The following is a 26,021-nucleotide window of genomic DNA, read 5'->3' as shown; positions in this document are numbered from 1 at the left end:
AGCAGAATATGTGTAGAAAAAAAAGAAAAACAAGGAAAATAATAGAAGAATAGGCCAGAGGAAAGGGAATAAAATTAAGATTGTTGAACAGAGGCAGATTTGAGTTGTATGTGAATACATAAACTATTCAGGATAAAATTGGTAAATTGGAGACACTGACATGTTTAAGATTTTCCATACAAGAGATGGGATTAAAAAGACACTTTTAATGTTGGATTTTTAAAAAGCATGTGGCATCCAGACAAGTAAGCTGAAAGGCTGTGATGTTGGTGACTGTAAATATTCAAGCTACTAACCTGCTTTAGAAATAAAAAAAACACCTTACATCCATTGTACTACAATGCCCTTAATCTTTTCTTGGCTGTGAACAATAAGGTGGAAGCTAAGGCATAAGCTGGCAAGGAAATTTGCTCATAAAGGACAGCTTCAAGAGCATCAGAACTTTTAAGGGAAAGACTGCAAAGGCTTTGCTGAGGCAAAGAGATTAGAAATGCTGCAGGATAGTTAAACATCGCTTCATTTAGGGCTATTAAGTTGGTCCACCAATGTGGGAAAAGGGAGGAGGGGTGACAATATTAATCAAAATATATTAAATTGAATATAAGAATGACATAATGGGATGCAAAAGCTGAGTTTATTTTGAGAGAATTAAAGAATAAGAAGGAACTGTAATTCCCAATGTGAATTACAGACCACTGAACAGTGGAAATGATACTTGCAAAGTGCTAGTTGTGTGTGACAAAATTAATAGAGTCCTTTGAAGAAATAATGGAGTGCATTTATAAAGGAAATGAAAAGGACATCCCACATGTGGATTTCAAAAGGCACTTTATGAAGTGCAACATATCAGAGGTTTGATAAAATAAGACATGTGGCCTTAAAGGGACACTGTACAAGAAGTTGGCTGAACAACAGGAAACAACATTTAAGCTTAAAAATATATTTATGAATGTTTGTATTTCTCATAGCAGCAGAAAGGTAATTATTGGTAATGATGCAATAAACCAGATGACCAATCCAAACTAATTAGTCATAAGTCCAATGAAATCTAGAAGTTAAATACAAAAGAATATTTACTCAATCAGAATCATCAAAACTGATTATACATGACCCAATAAATACCTAGTTGAATACTATGTGATTTCACATCTGTATCTGTACCTCTGGTGGTTAGTGAAAAAAAAATGAAATGAAATATTTATATAATTCTATAATACATACTTTGAGACAATGCTTAATTGCTTCAAACCTTAATGAGAGATGCATAGCTGAAATAAAATGTTAGCTACGTTTATGGCTGTGACACCTTGGTTGCCCTTCATTGCCAGATTGTGTTTTTCTCCTGTTTTCATGGGTTTAAGCTGCCTTGGATGCAGACAGCATATAGCAATTCCTTAAGACTTTTATTGGCAGCTTACTTATCTGGAATTGCCAAATTTCACATTACTGATCTATATAACACTCATCTACCACAGGGCACTGCTCGTGTACTTCTCTCCTTTTTATTAATTCGTGGTACATGGGTGTTGCTGGCTGGCCATCATTTATTGCTCATCCCTAGTTGCCCTCGAGAAGGTGGTGAGCTTTCTTTGTGTCATGAAAAAAAGAGCGTCTGATTATTACATCCTCCTTTTATCTTGAGACAAATGTGATGTATAAACCCAAGTAGAAAGAACTGCCATTACATTATGCTCCCAGCATCAGAGAAACCTTCAATAAACTGCAAGTGAAGAGGGTTCATAGAATCCCTACAGTGCAGAAGGAGGCCATTCAGCCCATCAAGTCTGCATCTACAACAATCCCACCCAGGCCCTATCCCCATAGCCCCATGTATTTACCCTGCTAATCCCCCTGCGCTCAGGGGCAATTTAGCATGACAAATCCACCTAATCTGCACATTTTTGGAATTGCATGCCACAATATATAAAGTAATACTAATGCACAGCTACTGATGTAAGAGAGAAGGACCTCTAGAAAAAATGAGAAAACTCCAGGATGTTCCAAAGAAGATTTCAATAATAGAAATGATCTTTGACAATTATTTAGAATCTGGCATTATCATTTGATCTATATTAACTAGGGTTTGGAGTGATAATTCATTTATTGACAGGACTGATAAGCAAGTCAGCACTTTTTAAAACTTCTTTCATTGGATGTGGGTATCACATCACTGGCAAGGCTAACAATTGTTACCCATCTCTATTGCCCTTGAGAAGGTGGTTGTGCGCTGTCTTCTTGAACTGCTGCAATCCACCTGGTGCAGGTACACTTGTGCTGTTGGGAATGGAGGTCCAGGATATTGATCCAAGGGCTTGATGGATAGTGATATTAATTCTCAATAGGTGTACTTTAGTGCACTAATCATAAAATCCCTAGAGTGCAGGAGGAGGCCATTTGGTCCAACGAGCCTGCACTGCCAACAATCCCACCCAGGCCCCATAACACCACTTATTTACTCCGCTAATCCTCCTGACAATGAGGAGCAATTTGGCACGGACAATCCACCTAACCCAAAAATCTTTGGACTGTGGAAGGAAACAGGAGCATCTGGAGGAAACCCAAGCAGACACGGGGTGAAAGTGCAAACTTCACACAGCCAGCCACCCAAGGCCGGAATTGAACAAAGGTCTCTGGCGCTGTGAGGCATCAGTGCTAACCACTGTGCTAGCATGCCACCCAACATTAATGTTAATGATGGCAGTCGAAGGTGATCACATTATACAGAATGGCAGGTTCACTCATTTTAATTTTATCCTAGTTACCTGGTGAAAAACAGAACATGAATGGAAAGAGGTGGGTGGGCAAGAAAAGTTCAGACAAGGACTTCAGGTCTGCCACGAACAGGAATCTCTATATTAACAATGGCATAAACAGCTTCCTGAGGACGTCTATCCTTACAACTCTATCAAGAGACAAATGGGAGATTACAATGAGAAGGTGCATGAAAAGTAGGGAGGCATGACAGTGAAGATGGATATTGTATTTACCCAGTTTTAATAAAGTTTAAATTTAAAATTTACATCTTGTAAAACTACACTTAGCACATCAGATCTACAAGTTTCAAGTATCAGTTCAAAGGTATCCCCAGTGCAGTCTACTTTTATCTTTTTGCCTTTTAATGGTTGATAATAAGCTAGCATGGGGCAACTCACATTAGGCAAGTGTATCCTGCATACGTAAATCTCACTTTCATTCCCATCACAGGCAATTTTAAATGGGGTGTGAAGTTGAGTGGACTGCAAGTCACATGCAGCAGACCTGACATTACTGGTTCCCTTGTGGGACTGAAGTCAGGCTAGCTTCTGAAGGCAATGTGGTTCATGCCAGTTCAGAGGTGTTGTGAACCATGGGGGAACATTGGGGGCGGAATTCTCCTAAAAAAAATTCCAAGTGTCGAATTCACGTGAAAACTGGAGTAATTCACGCTGTTTTTTTTCAGTTCAGAGAAGAATCTCCCACACACTGTGCATTGCAGAGGCCACCAGCGTGAATATCATTAAATTTCAGGGCACGGGGCCTATTTCCGCTGAAGAGGCTGAAATCAGCGCACTGAGCAGGACATTGCGCATGCATCGATCCATCAGTGCCGAGATTGGCGCATGCGCAGTGGCCTCGCACTGACTGCCTTCTGATTGCTGGTCCCGACCCCCCACATCGCCAGCTCTCTGCCCCCCCGCCCCACCCCTGGCTCCCCGACCATTCCTGGATCCAGCGACAAACATCACCTCTCCCGGCCCGCCCCGATCCACTCCCCAAGATTCTCCCTGGCCACCCCGATCCACCCACCCTACAATTCCACCCCCCCAGTTACCGCCGCCCCCCCCCCCCCCCCCCCCCCCCCACCGCAGTGCTGATCGCTCCCAGTAGGCTGAGCCTGCCTTCCCCCCGAGCCCGCCATGATCGTTGACCTCCCTTCTTCCCTCACCGATCCCAACTGCAGCGGGTTCCCCTACACCCACTAGTTGCCCCCTAGCCCCCCCCCCCCCCAAATGCCCCAATCCCTCGACATTACCCCATGCCTGATGGGCAGTGCAAAAGTGCCCCATGGGCATTGGCACTTTGCTCCTTGGGCAGTGCCAGGGAGCGATGCTGGCACTGCCAGAGTGCCAATGCCCAGGCAGCAGCCCAGCCTGATCCTCTGGGGTGCCCTTCGATTCACTCCAGCGGGGTCAGGCTGCTAGTTCCCCGTTAGTAGGGAGCCAGTGTAATCCCTGCTGGAGTGAAATACTCTGGCTGGGTGGTAGACACTAGTGGGCCCAGAAACTTTATTCCCGGGCCTGCTAATGGGATTCAAATTATATTGAAATGACCATCTTAATGGTCTGTGCGCCTCCCCACCGATTTTTGGCGCAGCGCAGACACTGCCGGAAATCCGGCATTGGGAGACGCAAGCAGAGTGCGAATGCTCGCGCAAACCTCGTGAATTGGTCACTGCAGGATTCTCCCAGCCCACTGTGCTAATTTTTCCGTGCAGCAGGGTGGGAGAATCGTAGCCTGGATTCGGGAGCCATTTGATAGGTAATTTCAAAAGGTGTTAGCAATTTCACATGTAATAGGCCGGGAGTTTCTGCTCCCGATTGTGTCAGCTGGGTTTGATGACGGCAGTCGTAAGTTTCGTGAGCACGGTCAAATTGGGTTTCGTGTTGATGTGAGCACGTGACACAATTTCCCCTCCTCCCATCAGTAATGGGGCACGTTTCCCAATGTTAAACGTTGGGAACATAATTTGAATTGATTAGCATATCATTATCAGGCCTCATGTCCGAATCATCCACCCTCCAGTTAGGGTTTAAATTAATTAGCATATTATCAGGCTTCTGTGCCAGAATTATTCCCCCCCACCCCCAGTCAGAAAAATCGTCTACGTCAGTATGAGAGTAGAATGGTGTAAAACCATGCTCGCCTCCCAAGGTGTAAACCTGGTGAGCAAACCTCACAGTGGAGCTCTATTGAGTGCATTGCTCGGGGACGGGGGAGTCATGCTCCTTAGTCTGGGGCAGCCTTTAATAATAGCACCCGTTGATGGGCTAAGTTGCTGGCAGGACAGACAAATCAGAGGCTGACCAACCAGCAATACGTCGTAGTACCCACCCCTTGCTTTCCCCCAAGTATGGGGCTATATGGCAATTTCTGGCATAATTCAGCCCATAATGCATTTCCATATGATAAATTAAATATGTGTTTAATGCAATGACTGGTGATAGGGATTTGTTCTCAAAAGGTATGTGATCATTAAGTTGACTTGTATTGAGTGAGCAAAACAATCTTCAAATGCATTAGAGTATATTATCCAATGGAACAAGTGACATTCAGATTTGACTGTCAATTGCTCACTTTGATTTAATCCTTTCAGTGAATGACATACTGCATAAACCTTGCACAGATAGCTGAGCTCATTCAATTGCTTTGTAAGCATTAATATATTCAGCTCTGGAGATTTGTTTATATAGCTGTACAATAGAATCCCATTATCAATACTTGGCTGAGTTCCAAACCTCATTAATTAATTAATCTCAACAAGGGTTATTGATGCAGCTGCTGAGTGGACTGAGTGTTTTATTTTGACTGATCTATGATCAGTTAAGAGGATAATGTTTTTATAAGTAGCTTTTGAATGACTATTTGTACACCTTGACTGTTTTATGACCAATAAGATGATGCATTTTTAAAGTGGATTCTGAATGACTGTTTGTCTATCTTAACAGTTTTATGAGCATCTCAAATATGTCCCAATATTATTGTAGGGCTCAAGAGTCAGGGGGCCTCATACTCATCAACAGAACTGGGCTGATGTTCAAGTGAACAAAGACGGGTATTCACCTACCTGAGTTCTGCTTCAGGAGGTGGTGGCCCCAACTCCAGCCATTCCTAACTCTGAGGAATGAAAATATGATGAGCAGGCATGCCCACTCAGGGGGTGAAATAGCAATGTCAGGTATTGGTTTGACTCCTGATTCTCACCCCAAAGTGGAAAATGTGGTCCATGGTGTTCGTATTTAAGGGGAGGAGTAAATTTGTTCTAGGTAACACAAAGTCCACGAACTATACAATCATACCAGATAAATTATCGGAACCAAACTAAGTAACAGGCTGAAGGAGCAACTGTATAACAATAAACTTGGGCATATTACCAATAAATCAGATGGTGTATTTCACTGTGATATAGTTTATTTAGAATTCCAGAATGTCCTTGAGGAAGTCCTACATGTCAGACAATAGTTAAGTTCGCAAAAATCCAGATAGGACATGGAGATAAGTCATTATTTTTATGAATATTAAACAGAGCTTGTGACAGGTGTCACGCAGAATATAGAATGGCTCGATTCTTGGACCCATATTATTTCTTATATACAGGTATACATGGAAATATCCTAGGTAGGGAAAACGTTCTTAAGCCGGTTGAACTTGGGAGGTGATTTTAAAATAAGTAGTATAGCAGGGCAGGGTCAAAGCTTTGCAGAGAATCCGGATATGTTATCATATTGGATTACTACACAATATATTTTCTCAGTTTCAATACTATTGGCCACTGCTACAAGCTGAGGGTGCCTTTTCCGGTCCAATATCAAGGCAAATAATAAGATCCAGGAATCCTACCAGACAACTTCTGCTCTGCATACAAGCTGCTGAATGTATATGTGCCACTATATTGCAGACTGAATATTCACTCTTAGCAAACTGGGACACAGGCTTTGAACTAACAAGTGGTCTTATTTACATGAAACAGATGAATGAACAGTAAACATTGTTACAGAGTGAAATGTAAATAATAAAGATGCTATTTTCTTCCTAATTGAACAGATCTATTTTATAAAGCAACGAAAACCCATTTGCTCCCCATACAAGATAGATGATGGAATGGTCTTGGGAAAGGTTTAGAGGAGAGCTATGTTAATGATTCTGTGGTTAAAGAACTACTTAGATAGGTTTAAGAAGCCTTCAGAATAGCGTAGATAGAGATAGAGTTTACTAAATAAAAGGCTAGATCACGTGCCTACTGAAAAGATTATTCCAGTTTAACAGATTGATGAGGGACAAGAGCTTAAACTAAGTAAAAGTAAATATTAAAAGAAATAGACTGGATGTCAGGTAGTCCCTTCCTTTCCCAGAGAATAATGAGCTTCTGGCTGGTGCAGTGGGTGCTGATACTGTATATCTCTTCTAAAGGGAGATGGACTAGTTTTTGACTGGGCTTAGGTAATGAACTAACAAATAACACCTGGTCAACTTGATCTCCTGATCATTTTAGGAGCTGGAGAGAAATTTTCCAGGTTATTTTTCCCTCATTAGCCCACAGATTTCATTCTGTCTTTTGCCTCTCCCAATTTGTGCCAATGTTAAGAAGATTGATTTGAGGCAATAGGAGTGGGGAGGGGCATGAAGTGTCCAGTCATGATACGTTAGCTATCATGATTGTTGGGCAGACTCAGTGGACCAGCTGCTCTTTTCCTGCCTGTTTTTACAGTCAGTGCTCTCCACATTCTCGTGGGATTGCATGTGCAGGTGGAACTGAGGAAAATGTTATACCACCTAACATTATGTGACTATCAATCAATTGTAACTTTACTTTCGCCAGAGTGGTGCTGTAGTAATGCACTCATGGAAAACTGTGGACATCTCACTAAATGTTAAGTAAAAGCAAGTCTATTATGTTGACTGGAGATACACAGATTCACTGGAGATTCACCTTCCTGGTTATTGCAGAGTTAAGAGAGTTCCACTCCTATCCTCCATTTTGCTTACCAGCACTTTCATTTCATGGCAATATTGGCCCTGACACTCTACTTCTGTTCTCCTGGCAGTTTTAAAAAAGTTTCTTTGGATGCTGGACTGGCTGGTTGCTTCACATGATTGCTCACTATGTGCCAACTCCATTGGCTTTGAGCATTGTAACCTGTCGCTTGCCTACAGTGCCTATAGTAAGAAGTTTAACAACACCAGGTTAAAGTCCAACAGGTTTATTTGGTAGCAAAAGCCACACAAGCTTTCGGAGCTCCAAGCCCCTTCTTCAGGTGAGTGGGAATTCTGTTCACAAACAGGGCATATAAAGACACAGACTCAAAATTGAGTCTGTATCTTTATATGCCCTGTTCGTGAACAGAATTCCCGCTCACCTGAAGAAGGGGCTTGGAGCTCCGAAAGCTTGTGTGGCTTTTGCTACCAAATAAACCTGTTGGACTTTAACCTGGTGTTGTTAAACTTCTTACTGTGTTTACCCCAGTCCAACGCCGGCATCTCCACTTCAGTGCCTATGACAGCCCTATGGTAACCAGAGCGAGTGTACCTTGTCAACTTTGCATTTAATTCTCCCTAGAGAAGCCTCCATCTTTGATTTGTTTCATTCAGTAAAACGCAGTTCTTTAATTAATTAATACTGGGGATAGCCAAATGTCTATTCAATTTATTAAAGCTATAACTCTTTAATTAATTTTGTCAACATTCTCCGCAATTTGTTCAAATTATGCTGCCCACCCCAGCCCCAACATTTCCATTTATTTACAGTAAATCCTCATTTTAAGTTGTTCCACTTGAAGTTTTTAAACATCATTTTTGTTTTAGGTCTGTTTCCCTGAGTTAAGTCGCGATTTGCACTTCAACATCTTTTTGCGCATTGTTTTCAGTGTCCTCATCGTGGATGCTGCATGTCATTGCTATTTGTTTACATTGCACATGCATTATTACATCCCTTTTCATTTGCATGCACATCATTGCCGCCTGTCATCATAGCGCAGTGCACGTCATCGCACCCTTCATGTAATATCAGGTCCAGATTGGCGCCATCGTTAAGTCAGTTGTTTGCACTGCATTTGAGGCAACAACAATTATAAACAAAAAACCCAGAGGCATCCAAAGCCAGAGTTGTTTTTATTCCCAAGCAAAAAGCTAGATTTAAATTTGATTTAAGTTTTGGAGTTTCAGGAGTGCTTGCTGCGGATGAGACTTTTAAATCACTTAAACATGAGGCAGAAATGGCCAGTAAGTAGTGGTAGTTTGCCTGGTGCTGCAAAGAGTGGAATAATAACCACTAGCCACCATTTCTGGCGGAGCAGTTAATGTTGATACAGAGGCAGCTAATGCATATCCTGTCCATTTGAACAGAGTCATTGAAGAAAGTGGCTACTCACCAACACAAATTTTTAATGTTGATGAGACAGGGTCTTTTCGGAAATGCATGCCACAGATAGCGTACATTTCAAAACAGGAGATGACAATGCCAGAACGTAAAGCTGCCAAAGATCATCTGAATCTGGTGGAATCGCTGCAGGAGATTTTAAGTTTAAGCCCTACTGGCATACCACTAATCTAAGACACACAGACATAAAGGGCTTATTCCAAGGAATATCGGCATGACATTTAATGTCCAAATAAGAAAGCCTGGATGCTGAAGCTCTCTTTCAAGAATGGTTTCTCTCTGTGTGCCACCCCTCCTGGAGGCCTTCAAGATATTGCTCCTCTTGGATAATTACCCAGCTCATCCTGTCAGCCTTGATGAATTGTCTGAAAATGTGAAGGTGATGTTCCTGTCACCCACCACAGCTTCATTACTACAGCCCTTGAATCAGGGAGCAATTGCAGCATTCAAGGCTTACAAGCTACACTGTGACCTCTCCTGGCTCATCAAGTCAGCAAATGGTGAGAATGTGCCATCAGGCAGGGAATTTTGGCGTGGCTATAGCGTCCTCAAGGGAAGCAACAATGTTGCTGATTCATGGAATGAAAAGTCATTGTGCTTGAATGATATGTAAAGAAATTGTGGCCCAAGTGTGCCAGTAGCTAAGGAGAATCTCATGATGCTGTCCCTAATATTCAGTGTGAAATTGTCACCTTGAGGGGGAGGCTGGCTTTGATGAAGTGGATGATGCTGACTTCGTGAAATTGCTTGCATCCCATGTAGTGAAATTATCTAATGAAGACTTGATGTAGCTAGAGATTCAACAAGGTGATGAGGAAGATCACGTTGTAACATCATCACCTTGAATTTTGTCAAGACGACGACTGTCAAGCTTTCCAGCTCATTGAAGAAGCAGTGGAAATCATCATGGCAGAGACTCAAACAGAATGCCATGCCAAAGTGAACAAGGGAATCAATAATTTAATTAACTGATACAGAGAGATCTACCTAGAGAAGCAAAAGAAAACCATTCAACTGTCATTGAATAAGTATTATAAGGTTTCTGATGATCCTGGCTCTTCATTCCATTTACTCCACCAGGACCTGGCTGTTGCATGCCACCTTCAATTCAAATCCAAAATCATTCCAACTTTAGTCATTGAGCTTCTCAGAAGAGGAGAACCAGGATCTCAAAACTTAAGGTCATGGCACCATGCAGGCAGATCAAAGCACCACCAGAGATGCTTCTCAAAAGATCCTCCAAATCCAATGGTAAAAAAGGCTTTGCAGTCAGGTCTTTCCCCACGCCAACATGCTCAGCATCAAAGCTCTAAATCACTCAAAGTCATCTCAACTGAAATGCTTTAGGGATGTCACCAAACCATCCCTGAAGAGGTCAAATATCTCCCCAACCCATCGAGCCAGAATGGAAGCAAGTCATCCCCAAACCCGAGGGATTGCCTGAGAAGAGATAGAGACCAGTGAGTGTTATCTAATTGGAATGTATACACTTTTAAGCATATCCCATCCTCTCCACACTTTGATTCACCTCCCTACATCTTCTTCCATCCTTTTTCCCTGCTCTTCACTCCTTAAATTACTTGTGTTACAAGTTCAGTGTAGCTACTATTCTTAACTCCAACCCTGATGATATCCTTTGGTGACCTTCAATTCTTTTCCCTAACTTGCATCCCACAGGATATCTTTAGTGATTTTACCCTAGCTTTGAACTATATTCCACTCCAAATTTTTCACTTTCCTTACTCTGTCAGTCTCTACCCTCCCCAGCCCTAACTCCCTCCACATTTTCCCTCCTGCCCTTATACTTTCCCCCTTTGCACAATGCCGTCCAACTTCACCCCTAGTATGAATATTCTCTGCCTTTAACCCCCCTTAACTTGAAAACTGTATGTAACCTCCACTGCAAAACTGAATTTTGTCTTTTGGTGGATTGTCAACAGAGTTCATCAATCAGCCACTCGTCCCGGTGATGAAGAGATAGCTATGATTTAGAGGTACTAGCTCCATTTATGTTGAATTAGTTGATTCTCCAGAGGTGACATCACAAGTCCCTAACGTGGGAAACAGGCAGAGAAGAAGCAGCCATGTAAGAGAAGACACACCTGTAAATAAAGCTCAATGTTTTGAATCCTCTGTGCTCTCTAGTGTCATTGTCCAATATACACAGGGATAAGTTAAGGTTAGCCTCACAACAAGCAACACCACAAGACATCAACTAATACTTTGCTTCAGACAGGCTGGGATTCTCTGCCTCTGTTTGCAGCGGGTGGGAAAGCCGTTGGGGCGGAGAATCCAATGGGAGCCCTCAAAATGCTAACAGGATTTCCTATTCAGGTTATCTCTGCCACTCCTCCTCTCATCAATGATGCAATGGGGTTCCCACCATGATAGGTCAGGAACCCCATTACCATACATTAACATTTCATTAGCGAGCTTCCCCATTGTATTATCCCTTCATGTTAAACCACTCCCCACCCCAGCCGGCATTACATCACATTGACAGGGTTTGCAACAGGTCTGGATCAATGGGGACCTGGCAAATGGTCCCTGCCCGGGGGGGGGCCCCCTCAGGGGGTTATACTTGGGCTGTCCTCCCGGGCACTGCTGGAGGCAGCTGGTTTCTACTGGGGATAATTCGACGTATGTGGAGGGGATCCCATGTCCATGGTGGGGGGGGGGGGGGGGGCAGGTTGGGTGTGCGGTCGTGGGGACTTTTTTTTTGACCAGGGCACCATTTTCCAATCTTTCCCAATCTCTCAGTGGTTGCGGTTGATTAAGGACATGGCCCTTAACTCCCCGTAGCCTCTCCACCCCATGTGTTTGAAAATATGGCAGAAAAAACCAGACTTACCTCCACTTTTCTCACCTGAGACAGCACTTGGGGGAAAAAAATGTGAAAATTCCATCCACAGTGATAAACCAGCAGTTTTTTTTATTCATTCGTGGGACATAGGCATCACTGGCTGGCCAGCATTTATTGCCCATCCCTAATTACCTTTGAACTGAGTGTCTCACTCAGCTATTTCGGAGGGCAGTTGAGAGTTAGCCACAATGAAGAGCTTTTTCGAACGGTTCACCTTATATTACAGAAATGCAGGAATTAATCAAGGATAGCCAACTTCTAATTCTTTAAGGAAATTTGTGTTTGACAAATTTAGTAGAGTTTTTGAAGAGATGACAAATTGGTTGGGTAATAGAAATACACTAGATTTAGTGTACATGGATTTTCTGGAATCATGCATTAAGGGATCTCCCAAGGTAGAAATATTTAGCCATATGGTTGGTACAAGGAAAAAATAGTAGCATGGATAAAAAGTTGATTGATGGACAGGAAACAAATGCTTTAAAGAAACTGAACTTTAAAATTTCAGTAGAGGTCAAGCAGCATTTGCGAAAATCACATTGCTTGGCTTAAACTGGGGCAGGAGGAAGAGAGAAATTGTTACCCATGCCTATAGGCATATATAGATTTGCAGACTCGGCAGTTAGGTGCAAGATTTCAATAATTAATTGCAAGATGTTGAACGATATGAATAAATCCTGGAGGTTCAAAAAACTTAAATCTATGCGAGTAAAGTAGGTAAAGTCATAAAAATAGGGCAATAATATTTTGGATTTTACAATAAGGATTATGTCAGAGGTTAAGAGTACAGTGTTTCAATTTTACTGATCAGACCATTCCTGCACACAATTCTGATTGCCACATTTCAGAAGGTCAATATTTGCATTTGAGAGTGTGTAAAGAGAGTATTAGAGCTTAACAGTCTGCTCGCTGAACTAGTGAAATAAAGATCTTATAAGGTACAAGTAGTATTAAATGTCATTGTATTAAATCAATTATTACTGAATTAAACTGGTCTCCATTGGGCAAATAGATCCATTTTCAAATCCTGATTTTTATGTCCAAATCTTTTCATGACCTTTAACCTATTTCTGAAATCTACTCCACCACCCACTTTACTTCTCCTGGACTACTTCAGATTCCTGCTTTCAATGCTCCACTACTGGCAGCTGTTGGCCATCATGCCCCATTCTCTTTCTAAAATCCTTCCAGAAGTTTTAAAACCTCCATCTGATAACATGCTCATCTCTCCTTAGTCATGATTCATTTTGGTTCTAGCTTGGTATCGACTTTTCCTGGAAAGCACTACAAGGAATTATATATTTCAGATGGCTGGAGAAGCAGTGTGAATGGTTGAGATGCCAACAGGATTGGATTTCTCAGTATGTTTGCAATGGTCTGACTTGGATGGCCACAATCACAATTTGAGTTGTTCCTCATGTTCCACTTGTGAAGCAAGTGGACACATCTTCCCTGGCCGGTCCTCAGATGGTTGAAGGTCATCCAGATTTTCCATGAATGGTTGAAAACTGGGACTTCACCACTCAGACCACTTACCAGGTTGTGGCTGGTGATACTTGCAGTCAACCAGGAGGTGCACCACTGAGAGGTGGCGCTGCCAGCTGTCAGTTTGTAGAATCTGGATTGTTTTCAGCAGGAGCTATGGGATTTCATATGGATGTTGAAAGGAGTGTTTAATGCTATAAATAGAAGTTTATAAGATTGTTGTGTTTTGGACTGTTTCTTTAATTTAAAGTAAAATGGAGTAATGAAAGGGATCATGTGACCTGCTTGAAATTCTGCCCGACAACAAATCTGGGTGGCTTGGTTGTTATGGTGACAAGGGAGGGGCACAGATTGATTTAATGGGAAGAAGGTGCAAGATGTTCATACCTGTAGACAAAGACAAGAGCAGCTATTCTGACTGTGGGTAGACTGGTCATCTCTACGCCTCACAGGGAGGTGTTAGGATGTCAGCCTTTATAAACAGTTATACTTTAACTGTCCATTTAATTTCAAGACAGAATGGAGTTGTGGGTCTAGAAGATAGCAAATCAGCATTTCTATCTGGATACAAGGCCCAAGTGATTCATGTTGCCATAGAGATGGACGTTGGGAAGGGGAAAGTCCATAGAAAGTTACAGGGTTTCTAAGGTATCACTGAACTTCACAGATACAAGTCAGAATGCAAGAATCTGAGAAGCTGAGAGCAAGAGACAGAGACAGTAAGTCCTGCACCCAAAACAGTGAAAAGGAAAAGAAATGAAGCAAGCCATCAAGAGCTAAGAATAACATTGGACTGGTTCTGGAGAATAATGTCTACTTAAAGAATGCGTAAAGTTTGCCATGCATGGGATTTTTGGTAGCGTTAAAAGTTAAATGGGGGAATTTCTGGTCTGCAATTTACGATACAAGTTGTCTATGAATAGTTGCTTACTGAATACAATGTGACCTTTGGTTTGTTAGTTACAGTAAAAGTCTTGAAACTTGAAATTTTGTGAGATCCTTTCAGTTGGTCACTGGAAATTCAAATCCTTTTAAAGTGATCAGTCTCTACAGGGATCGTAACAATAAATGTATGTTGTTGTGGATAAAATTAACTCGATTATGCCAGTAAAATAAGACAATATAATTGAAATTTGTGAAAAGAAGATTTAAAACAAATCTTTGAAAAAAAATCCTTTATTGAAAGAATGATAAATGTTTGGAATGATCTACCAGGTAGAATCAAGGATATTAGAGAAAGTCAAGATGCAGACTGATAATGAGACTAATCAGTTAAACCACAGAGATCAACAAATCTGCATTTATATCAAAAGAAATTCCATTCTATAACTATGCTATACCCCCACACAGATTTTAAAGTCATCTTGCCATTCTGTTGGTTCAAGGAGCCAAAAAGCTTTTCTTGTCCTTGATACTTTCTCAAGTTGTAGCTCATACTCCCAATCCATTGCTTTCAATGATCCATCACAGAATAATTTAGTAAGCTGTACACATTACAGTAAAACACCATATTCAACAGAATGGCAAATGAAATTTAAAAGGTCTGTGAAATAGGACATGATGGGCATGAAATTTTGAGGACTTCTGCCATTCCCTGCTTTAATTTTGATGGAAGAACTGTGGCAATCTTACGGTGTGAATGCTGCTAATTCATCGTCATCACATTCATTGTTATAAAGGTTGGAGTTTTGTTTGCCATTAAAATATGAGTATTCAATGGGGACCTAGAAGCTGATATAAGACTATTCTGTTCCTACCAAAATGATCTCTTATTTCTACAAAGTGGACTTTCTGTTTCATAAATCAGCTGTCAAGTGTTGACTAACTAATTAACACCAAAGAGAAATGACCATAATAAAATAGAAAACAATAACTAGCACACATAAGCTCAGTAACTGTATTTGTTTTAAATTAAACTACATTTTTTAGACATTTATTTAATTGATCCCCAGATAGTGGTTGGAAGTAATAGAGACTACTGTTTCTGAAGTGTACAGAATTTGGATATTGTGCCCCTGCCTTCCCCATGCATTCTGGCATGGAAATCAAGGCCATAGTGAATCTATTTTAAATAGGGAGACTAACACCTTATTTCTGGAAAGTGATATTCTATTAGCATGAATTTACAAAGAGAATTTACAAAGAAATCAGACTGCCGTATATAAACTAAGCAAAGCAGTTAACACTGCATACTATACCAGGTTAAACAAAATAGGTTTCAGGCCTATAGCAAGTAAAATACTGCAGAAAAGATTTAAGTGGTAGATTCAGTAGTGAAATAGCAATACCTGTTCAGGCTTCAAACCAGGAGGAACCCAGGCATATTCCTCCAAAGCACAGCCAGAATCATCATCAGATGTGGAGTTCCTCTGAAAATCATACATAAGTTTGTTCACAGTCTTCTCCATTTCTAAAGGCATCACTGTCACTATGTGTTCTTCGCGTGGGCACTTGCAGTGAAGACAGATCTTTCTGTGAAAAGTGAAATAGCCATTGGTAAGCTCACCGCAGTAGGGAAACTACAGAAATGATCACTGTCAAGCTGCAAGCTTGGATACTTAACTATAAACACATACTTGGCAACCAGCCTCTGGCAGTAGCTGACAGCATTCAAGCCAGTTTTATATTCTTGCGTGTGTGCCTTTTGTGGTTTATAGCCCTATACATGTTGCACAACCTAAGAAGGTCAGGGACTCTAAGGCTATAGTCAGGTTGTTAAAGCTGTCAGAGCTAAGTTGGTTCTGCTGTCAGGGAAACAGGCTGCCAGGAACAATCAATTCAATTAGCAAAACACTGAATAGCTAGTCTAACTACAAATGTGAAGTGACTTGCTATTGCAATGCACGAATCAAGTGAAAAAATCTCAAAGGTTCTAAGATTTCAAAAATGACACCCTGCTGGAATAGACATGTTCAATGCTGTTCAAGCTCAAAACTATGCTCTTCATGAATTAATTTAAACATCGCAAAAAATTAACCAGTTCTTTGGCTTACTGATAAATATTTGGTCGGCTGGTTTTGAATAAATACAAGTCGATTTGACAAAGTTCAGGAAAGCAAACTGCAAGGAAAAAAAGTTTTCCCGCTTCAATGCTGCTTTTATTAGATATCTTCATAGAAGGGAATAGTTTATCTTAAGACTATGGACTTATGCCAGATTTTCCCAATTTCCTGCTATTCATTAGATCAAGAATGCATATAGACCCAAACAGACAATGGGCATCTGGTTTGTATCCACTCAGCATGGGGACTCATTTTAGCACACAGTTCCTGCCTTTTGAAAAACAGAACCCAGTTAAAAAGTTTAATTATCAAAACTAATTAAAACCCTGAAAGTACTAGTCACATCATCTGTTATTGCTAACAGTACAGGGTTCTTATTTTTGGCAGGATAAGGGTTAAGATGACAGTTGCTAAAGAAAAGTTCTACAGCTGTGCAGGCATGAACATTTCAGATTGATTTTAAATTGTAGCAAGAATGTAAAAACAATTGCATGTGGCAATGCTTCTTAAACTGAGGTCTTTGCAACAATCTTTTGAAAGTACTGGATAAAATGCTTTGAATAGACAGGGAACGTAATGTAAAATTATTTTACATAGTGATAGAAATATTTGGAGGCAATGTTTAAAAACTGCATTTCAAAGCTAAAGAAAGATCAGCAATGCATTTAACATGCGCTTAAACTATTTTAAAGCTCGGAAAGGCATCAAGTGCTCAGAGTTAATAATTGCCTAATTGAGGCTAACAAAGCAATTCAGAATTGAATGTATTCTATTATATACAAACATTAAGCATGTTATTAAATGATATGCTAATTGTTTGAAGTGTAAGAATTTTAAATATATCATGACTTCAAAGTCAAGTCAACCTTGTTATAATACAGAAATTTTGGTCAACAGCTAGAGGCTTGCAATGCAGTAGAGGACTGTTATTAAACAATAGATTTATTTGCAAACTGGGTCATTTCGCTACAAAAAGGGAAAAATATTTCTGTCTCCAGAAAATAATACAATAGCACACAGCTATCAAATATACTGTTTATAGGAATATAATTTTTTAAAAAGCAATTAAAAAGTAACAGTCAGTCCCAACGTAAATAATCAAGCACAAATCCAGTTAACCATTATAGTTGCCAAAAAGTTTGATAATCTAGCTAAAGAATGCTCAGTTGTTGCTGACTGAAAATGTCAGAACATAAAAACAGGGAAGAATTCGACTGCACTATTAAGCCCCTCAAATATGAATGCGCACAGCAATTAAACAGGCAACGCATTTTGATAGGAAAGGACAGCACGTGCAATAACAGCAGAAGCTTAGCAATGTCTCATAGAGAACATGGAAATAATTAGCCATCATTACAACCATTTCCCAGATGGAAAAGAGGTGCTGGATTTTATGGGACACCATGGCCCTCGCTCCTCCAGCAAAAAATTCAAGGAGGCGGCTACCCATGGGAAGAACGACTGCTCTGCTTTTATTTATCAGCCAAGCCATTAATAGACTGGAGGTGGGATTTCCACCCCTCAGGCACAGGAAGTCCTGTCTCAGAGAGCTGTTGGCCAATCAAATGGTCAGCAACTCTGAAGTCCCAGCACTGTCAGGTGGGAGCAATGGTCACTGCTGGGGACTACACGCTGTCCCCAATGGAGATCATCGTTGCAAATGGACATCAAGGTAAGTTGTTGGGGATGGGGGTAATTTTGCTGGGGTCAGGCTGGCAGTTTGAGTACAAAGTGGCTGTTGAGGGGGTTTGGTGCATGAACGACTGTGATCTTGAGCCTGGGTGGGGTGTACCTCCGATGGGTACAGGAGATTCACGAAGGGGGTCCCGCCTCCCAGCACTTGCCTGATGCCTGCCCATGGAGCCAAAGCTGTTGGGATACCCAATTGGAATTGGTCTCCCCTACCATGAGTAAACTTGCAGCGGAGGCGGGATGACAGCCTTAGGTGGCCACTTATGGGTTGCAAATGGCACAAGGGTGAATAGTCTACCAGACATCTCCACCACCTCTATAATACCCCACTCAGGTTGGCCGAGTAGATGGTGGGGAGGCTACCTGCTGTATTTTATGAGCCCCCTCACCTTCAAACCTGCCAGTGGGGGTGCATAAAATCCCACCCTGGGAGGAAAATTATTCATTTTGCAGAAAAATGCTCTGCACCCCAGGAATTCCTAAATATATCCACAGTTATTTTGGCTTGAATGATATTCAGGTCTCCAAGGCAGCTTTCTAAAACAGTCATCTTGCATAAGCTGATTAAAGATCTAATGGTTGTTTTATGACCCCTGAAAATGGCTTGTCCTGAGCAGAGCAAGAGTTAGGCCTGTTTCACTCATTAGTCCTAATGAGGATGCAGCCTAGGAACTGGCCACCATCAAAAAGGTAAGTTTTCTTTTTTTAACTCTGTGGAGTGGACATCAAAAAGGGAAGTTTTCTTTTTTTTTTAACTCTGTGGAGTGGGCTCCATTTCCACTGTCCTCTCTCACTCCCACAACACCTGTGAGCTGTTGTCAGTGAAGCAAGTGGCCTGAAATCCCTCTTCTAAACAGGTGAAGTACTGTAAAGGCATGGTGGGCACCAGCAGCTTGGCTAATTATTTGAGTGAGACCCGAGGCCCAATATCTGTCCAGCCTTGGGTCTCCAGGCCACAGTCCATACTGTTTGTAAGCCCAACTGAATTGCAGCCTCAATTTCTATCATTTGAAAGACTGGGTGACAGGTCTGAAACAAGGTGCACAACTTCAGGTATAGCATAAAGCTAAGGAGAAGCACAAGAGATAGATATTGACTAAACATTTACTGAGGCAGGGCAATAAACGGTTCCTGCTTTTATTTAATTTGCCCATTTAATGTAATTCATATTTTTCACTGCACATGTGAAGCAGAAATGGTGCAACGCTCTCTCTACAGGATATCTGGAATCTGAGTGAACATGGTAAGCAAACGTGGGTGAGATTTTAATTCTAGGGTCAGGACCCTCTTGTCACACTCATTTTAGGTCCTAACCCCACACCGTGGTGGCAATGCGCACACATTGCAATTTCAATTGAAAAATCATTTAATTGGCCCAGAGTCATGTTCATCATCCAATTGGCAAAGGTGGGTTTGCAAGGGAGGTAGATACAGGAGACTGTGGGGCTGATTTAAAAGGTCAGCAATAGTCACTGCTGTGGTTGCTGTTTGTTTCAATAAAGGAGCTGAGCAGAGATCAGTGGCTAGGGAGAAACCTGTGCCAGGGCAATCTCAGGTGTTGCTGGTGGAGTTGACATCATGGAGAAATATTATTTTCCCTGCCACCGGAGTGAGAACATCTGCAAGGCAGACTAAGGAGGCATGGCTGGAGATGGTTCATGTGGTCAGCAGCAGAGGTGTAGTGAGGAACAAATGCTTCCAGTGCAGAAAATGTTTCACTCACCTGCTTAGGTCTGGCAAAGTCCAAAGGTAGATCGAGATGGCACTTTCCCTGGTCAGAAGTCACCAGAACACAGAGGAGAGGGGGATCGTGTGGGCATATAGAATTCTCCTAATCACAGGACCACAGCAGCATTGATGATGGTGATTAGGGAGTCATATCTCATGGGGCTCAGAGATCATCACCATCTATGTCCAAGTCCCCTGTGATGGAGGAAATATCCTTTTACAGAGGCTGCTCCTGCAATGATGCTAGTGCAGCAGCCTTTGGTGGTGATCCATTCACACCCTCCAACCACACAGCATTTCTACATCGAATATCAACTGCCACAGGCATCTCCATCTTATTCAGGCACTGGTAAGAAGTCTGCCGTCACTTCATTCTAAGTCACAGAGGGAGCAACTCATAGGACTGACTAAGCAGTGATATCAATTTGTGGGTCATAGAGAATCATAGAATCCTACAGTGCAGAAGGAGGCGATTCGGCCCATTGAGTCTGCACCGACCACAATCCCACCCAGGCCCTATCCCCATACATTTAACCTAACTAGTCCCCCTGATAATAAGGGTCAATTTAGCATAGCCAATGCACCTAACCCGCACATCTTTGGACTGTGGGAGGAAACCAGAGCACCCCCGGAGGAAACCCACGCAGACACGGGGAGAATGTGACAGTGACCCAAGCCGGGAATCGAACCCAAATCCCTGGCACTGTGAGACAGCAGTGCTAACCACTGTGCCGCCCATAGGTCACTTAGGTGTTTCTGTAATCGTGTCAAAGCATTATGCAATAAAGCACAGGGCATATTGTTGAAAGGCAGGAGAATGAAATATAAGGGTAAGCAAAGTGTTAGGGAAGCATGTGTCACAAGCAGACTCTGGAGCCTTGCAGTGTGTGGCATTGGAAGGTGGCTGACTTTTATTGTTAATGGATGCATCCTCGCAGTTAGATGAATTAGTCTCACATCTCCAAATGTCTTACTGACTGGTATCACTCAGATGAAATGTTTGTGGGTCAGAGTGGCCCTTGCATCCCTGCCATTTTGATTAGCATTTGGAATGTTCTTCAGTTCTGTTTCAGTTGCTTCCTCCTAGTTTTCCTCCTCTGAGGAGCTGTGCTATTTCAGTGCTTCTCTCTCTTCAAGGTCCACACCTTTCAGGAGATTGCAGCAGACCGCCACAATGAGCAAGACCCTTGAGGGAGTAAACTGGAGATGCTTCCTGACCAGTCAAAGCACCCACACCTCATGTTCATGAGGCTGATGACCTGCTTAACGATGACTCCTGTGCTCAAGTGGCATCGATTGTAGTGTCTCTCAGCCTCCACGGCAGGGCTACAGTCCAGTGTCATCAACCAGTCTTCAAGGGAGAAACCTTATCCAGTAACAGCCATCCAATGTTTTCTGATAGCTCCATAAAGAGTTGTAACATCTGCCATTGCCTGAGGGTAAAGGCATTATGGCAATTTCCAGGATAGTGCGCACACATCTGCATAAAACACTTGCTATAGTTGCATTCTTGCTGAATGTTTAGGAAGTGGAATCCTTTCCCATTGAGGGATCTTTCTGGCTGATCCTCAATGTCTTGATGGCCACAGAGGGACAATCAATGATCTCCTCCACCTGAGGGAATCCAGCAAAGGCGGCAAATCCCACTACCCTTTGAGGTTGAGTGCCACTATCCACCTGATTTCCATGCAATATCCTGCCTTCTCAAACACAGCATCTGTCACCTCTTTAATGCAATGACAGGCTGCTGCCTGTGAGATGCCACCAATACCTGCTGCTGCTCCTTGGAAGGAAGAAGTTGCAAAAAAGTTTAAAGCCACTGTGACTTTTATAGCCATGGGAAGGCCATCTTGAAAGTTCCTGGATTACTCCCAGTGACAGCACACAAGTCAGCAACCATCTGCCTGGACAAGCGCAGCCTTCTGCGGCACTGACACTCTGACGTATGCAGGTAGCTTCTCTTTTGGCGTTAAACGCTATGTTGAGAGTATTATCTTTGTTGCTTTACTGTTTCTCATTTTTCATCCCTGATGCCCAGCAGTCTGCCTTTGCTCCTGCTGCTCATTGCTAGTTGATTCTGTCTTGGGAGTAGCTTAATCCATTTCCAGTTATATCCTTCCTTTCAACTGGAATGCGGAGACTTCTTGAACCCCTTTTCATGAATCCGTGAAGCCTGTATTCAGAAACAGCCACCCACTCTCAAAGCCACCTCGCCCAAAACGCCCTATTAGACATATTACAGACATTTCTCCTGATGCTGTGCAACTGGTTGCCTATGAATGAGAGCCTGTTTTGAGTCTTCCCTACAAATTGATGCCTTTTACTGTTCCCCCACCCTTCAGACTCACATACTGCTATGTAACTGCCTTCTCCTCCTTGTTGAGTTTGAATTTCACTGTGAATGCCATGATTTAATAAGAAAATTCCAAATTAGCTTTTAGTGAGCTACCATACCTAGCCATTTATACGTTTTGAGCAGGTTCTCTTCCCACTCTCCTAGGAGCCTTTTAAACTTTGTATTTACAATGGTGTCAGGGAACTGGCACGTTGACTCGAAGGATGGAGTTAAGCATCCACCCGCCTCCTTTCCAGCACTCACATTGAAATAAAAATCCCGGACTGTGCATCATCTCAATGTATCATCAGATTGAAGGATTGTGAAATTAATGACGCAAGGACCAGGAAGAAAGTTAGAATGGTAAATTCAATGTCAAGGTACAAAAGGAGGGCAACAAAAGATTGGATTATGAGAGAGAGCAAAATGAGACAATGAATTTCATATTTGCAAAAATCTCTTGTAATACTTTATTTTCCGTGCCAGAGACACAAAACATTATGTCGTTGTTAAAAGGGTCCTTTGGCTTGAAATGTGGTGACATTATTTCATTTCTACACTGCAAACACAGGAATGTTAAGCCATTTAATGCATTTGAATGGGGAGACATCCTTTCTCATGAAATAAACAGCAGAGGAGCATATCTTTGATAGCAACATTTTGATTTTTGGGTTCAATTATGTATCAGTCCTTGCCTGAAGTTGCAGTGGCATTTGCATTTAACGTGGAGAGTTGTTAGCTTCACCGTCATTTTGAAAACAAATTTTGGCTTTTATTTTTATTACAAGTTTCCAGTCTTAGCAGTTTTTTGTCTTTCTTGTATTATTTATCTGTTAGACATATTGTGCAAGAAATGCTGCACCTATTGAGAAATGTTAGCAAAATGTGGCAGGGAATCAAAGTAAAAAGAACCAGTGCAAATGTTGTTAATAAAGGAAGAAGAATGCATTTTTGTGGGCCAAATCAGCATTTTTCAATTAGTCATTTGGTAACATGAAAAAAGACATTCTGTTTTGTCTTGCTCATGGACAGCATGGTGGCACAGTGGTTAGCATTGCTGCCTCACAGCACCAGGGACCTAGGTTCAATTCCGGCCTCAGGTCACTGTGTGTGTGTGGAGTTTGCACGTTCGCCCTGTGTCTGCCTGGGTTTCCTCCGGGTGCTCTGGTTTCCTCCCAGTCCATAGATGTGAAGGTTAGGTTGATTGGCCATGCTAAATTGCCCCTTAGTGCCAGGGGGCCGAGCAGGGTAAATACGTGGAGTTACGATGATAGGGCCCGAGTGGGATTGTTGTTGGTGCAGGCTTGATAGGCTGAATGGCTTCCTTCTGCACTGTAGGGATTCTATGATTCATCAGAGCAATTACAAGAATACAAATTTCAGGGGAAACAACAACTTTATGCAATATGAGAAGAGGATACTGATTGGTTAGCAAGTAGACTCTGGTGGAGGAGTTGCTATGGAGAATGTACCAGCTGATGGTGAATGACAGTTAACTACCATAGAATCATAGAAACCCTACAGTGCAGAAGGAGGCCATTCGGCCCATCGAGTCTGCACCGACCACAATCCCACCCAGGCCCTACCCCCACATATTTTACCCGCTAATCCCTCTAACTCAGGACTCTAAGGGGCAATTTTTAACCTGGCCAATCAACCTAACCCGCACAAGTTTGGACTGTGGGAGGAAACCGGAGCACCCGGAGAAAACCCACGCAGACACGAGGAGAATGTGCAAACTCCACACAGACAGTGACCCGAGCCGGGAATCGAACCCGGGACCCTGGAGCTGTGAAGCAGCAGTGCTAACCACTGAGCTACCGTGCCGCCCTACCAAGCATTGCTTGAAATTTAAACTAGGTAGCTTGACTCTGATTGGTCATGGCATTGCCCTGTAGAATAAACCAGCAAATGGCTTTCACTTACTTTGTTTAGCTGAAACAGGCACAATGTGTATACATGTTCTTTGCAGACACAATGCGTGCAATATTTCAGAGTACACATGATGATTTATATGCAAATTTGAAAGTGCTAATTAACAACCAGCAAAACAAAATAACACTGGGTTTGTTGTTGTTGTCCAAAATTTTGAGTTAGTCTGTCATGCAAAACTATACTTTCAAGTTATTGCTTTATTATTCACTACATTATCTGCTTCCTTCAACTCCACAGCAGTTGAGAACTTTTCAATGACCCAAAGACTTACCATACAACACCTCTACTTACTGAAGTAGTTTCAGAAACGGAAAGGTTTTGTTAATGAATGTTGAGATTCATTAATATTTTTCAACAAGCTTCTGCTTGTTGTGCAGACATTTTATGCGACTAGAGGCAAATAGAATTAAGATGAGGAGTTGTTGAATGAAAAGCATGTGCGAGGACAGACCTGTTAATTTCTTGCTTCTAGCCATAATTCTGTCAAGCCATTACAGTGCCTCTGATTTTAACTCCAGTGGGCTTCAGATGGGTTAGAAATGGGGTGAATTTGAAACTCACTCGCTGTGTGATAGATAACAGGCCTGGAGTATGTTAACTCCTGGGTTACATTACAATTTCACAGGTGGTTTCACACCCGATTCCCTGACACAATGGGAAATCTGCCTACTCTCAAACTTCAATTACTGTTGCATAAGCCAGAAACCTATTTAAAGACGAACGTACTTCTTAAAGAAAGTTGCATTTACTTCTGGAAAATTACACGTCGCAGTGGTGCAGGACGAAACTGGATTCAAGCACGAGGCTCTCTGAAGCTTTCCTGGAGATCCAATTGGAACAGATCAGGATGAAGTACAAAGTCTCTTTCCAGCCAGAGGGAGGAGGATCTCAAAACATGAACTGTACCAGGCATGCGATTGTCAGCCCCAAGAATATGACCACCTGGATCTGGATGCAGTACAGGATGCATTTCAAAGAGCTCACAAGAGAACTAGGGTGTGTGTAGCTCATTTCCCCATCCCTTGTAACATCACACGGCAACAGCCCTTTTCTCTTCCTCCAGCACCCAACAATTTCCTCCCCTTCATCACCCAGGGAACACAAAAAAGCAAAATGATGGAAATTAAAAGTAACATTTTCTGTTTTCCTTACAGGGGAAAATTATACCACTTCTCATTACATATATGTCTACCTTTTGTTGGCAGCATTCTTGAATCATGTGGTTGCCCTTGCAGAATCATCATCTTCTCTCATCACTCAATTCTCACACATGCTTTTCATTCAACCCACTTAATTCTATTTGCTTTTATTCAATATTTAATATTTGCACAACCAGAAGCCCCAATACCTGCACTTCACATGGATAGTGCACAACATAAGGGAAAGGAAAAAGACGGAGGACCAGCCAACTTTACATACCTTATTGAGCTGGACAAGCAAATACTGGCAATGAATGGCCACTCCAGAGGTGTCAGAATAAAAGGGACTTTTTGTTTATTCATTCGTGGAACATGGGCGTCGCTGGCTGGCCAGCTTCTATTACCCATCCCTCGTTGCCCTTGGAGGGCAGTTGAGAGTCAACCACATTGCTGTGGCTCTGGAGTCACGTGTAGGCCAGACCAGGCAAGTACAGCAGATTTCCCTCCCTAAAGGAGATGGGTTTTTCTGACATTTGGCAATGGCTTCATGGTCAATAGTAGATTCTGAATTCAATTTAAAAAATCTGGAATTAAAAGTCCGCCATTTGCTGTGGCGGGATTTGAATCCAGGTCCCCAGAACATTAGCTGAGTTTCTAGATTAGTCTAACGATAATACCACTAGGCCATGGCCTCCCCTTCTACAAAAAT

At 42.1% G+C, this 26,021-nt stretch overlaps 1 protein-coding gene across 6 annotated transcripts in view; it reads right to left on the bottom strand.

Annotated features, from left to right (window-relative positions):
- prickle2b (prickle homolog 2b) overlaps positions 1-26,021 on the bottom strand; it is a 244,455-nt gene that overhangs the window by 28,812 nt on the left and 189,622 nt on the right. For 4 of the 6 annotated variants that reach the window (XM_078209502.1, XM_078209507.1, XM_078209505.1 and 1 more), the window contains one exon: positions 15,770-15,953. In XM_078209502.1, the coding sequence (XP_078065628.1) occupies positions 15,770-15,953 (184 nt within the window). Of the gene's footprint in view, positions 1-15,769; positions 15,954-16,057; positions 16,115-19,898; positions 19,928-26,021 lie in introns of those variants that run through there. The other 2 variants (XM_078209506.1, XM_078209503.1) reach the window with 2 other exon arrangements.

Source organism: Mustelus asterias, chromosome 3, assembly GCF_964213995.1.
Source record: "Mustelus asterias chromosome 3, sMusAst1.hap1.1, whole genome shotgun sequence".
In the NCBI taxonomy this organism is placed as follows: domain Eukaryota; kingdom Metazoa; phylum Chordata; class Chondrichthyes; order Carcharhiniformes; family Triakidae; genus Mustelus; species Mustelus asterias.
Note: the sequence above shows the minus strand (reverse complement) of the source record. Positions and strands in the feature narration are given on the sequence as shown.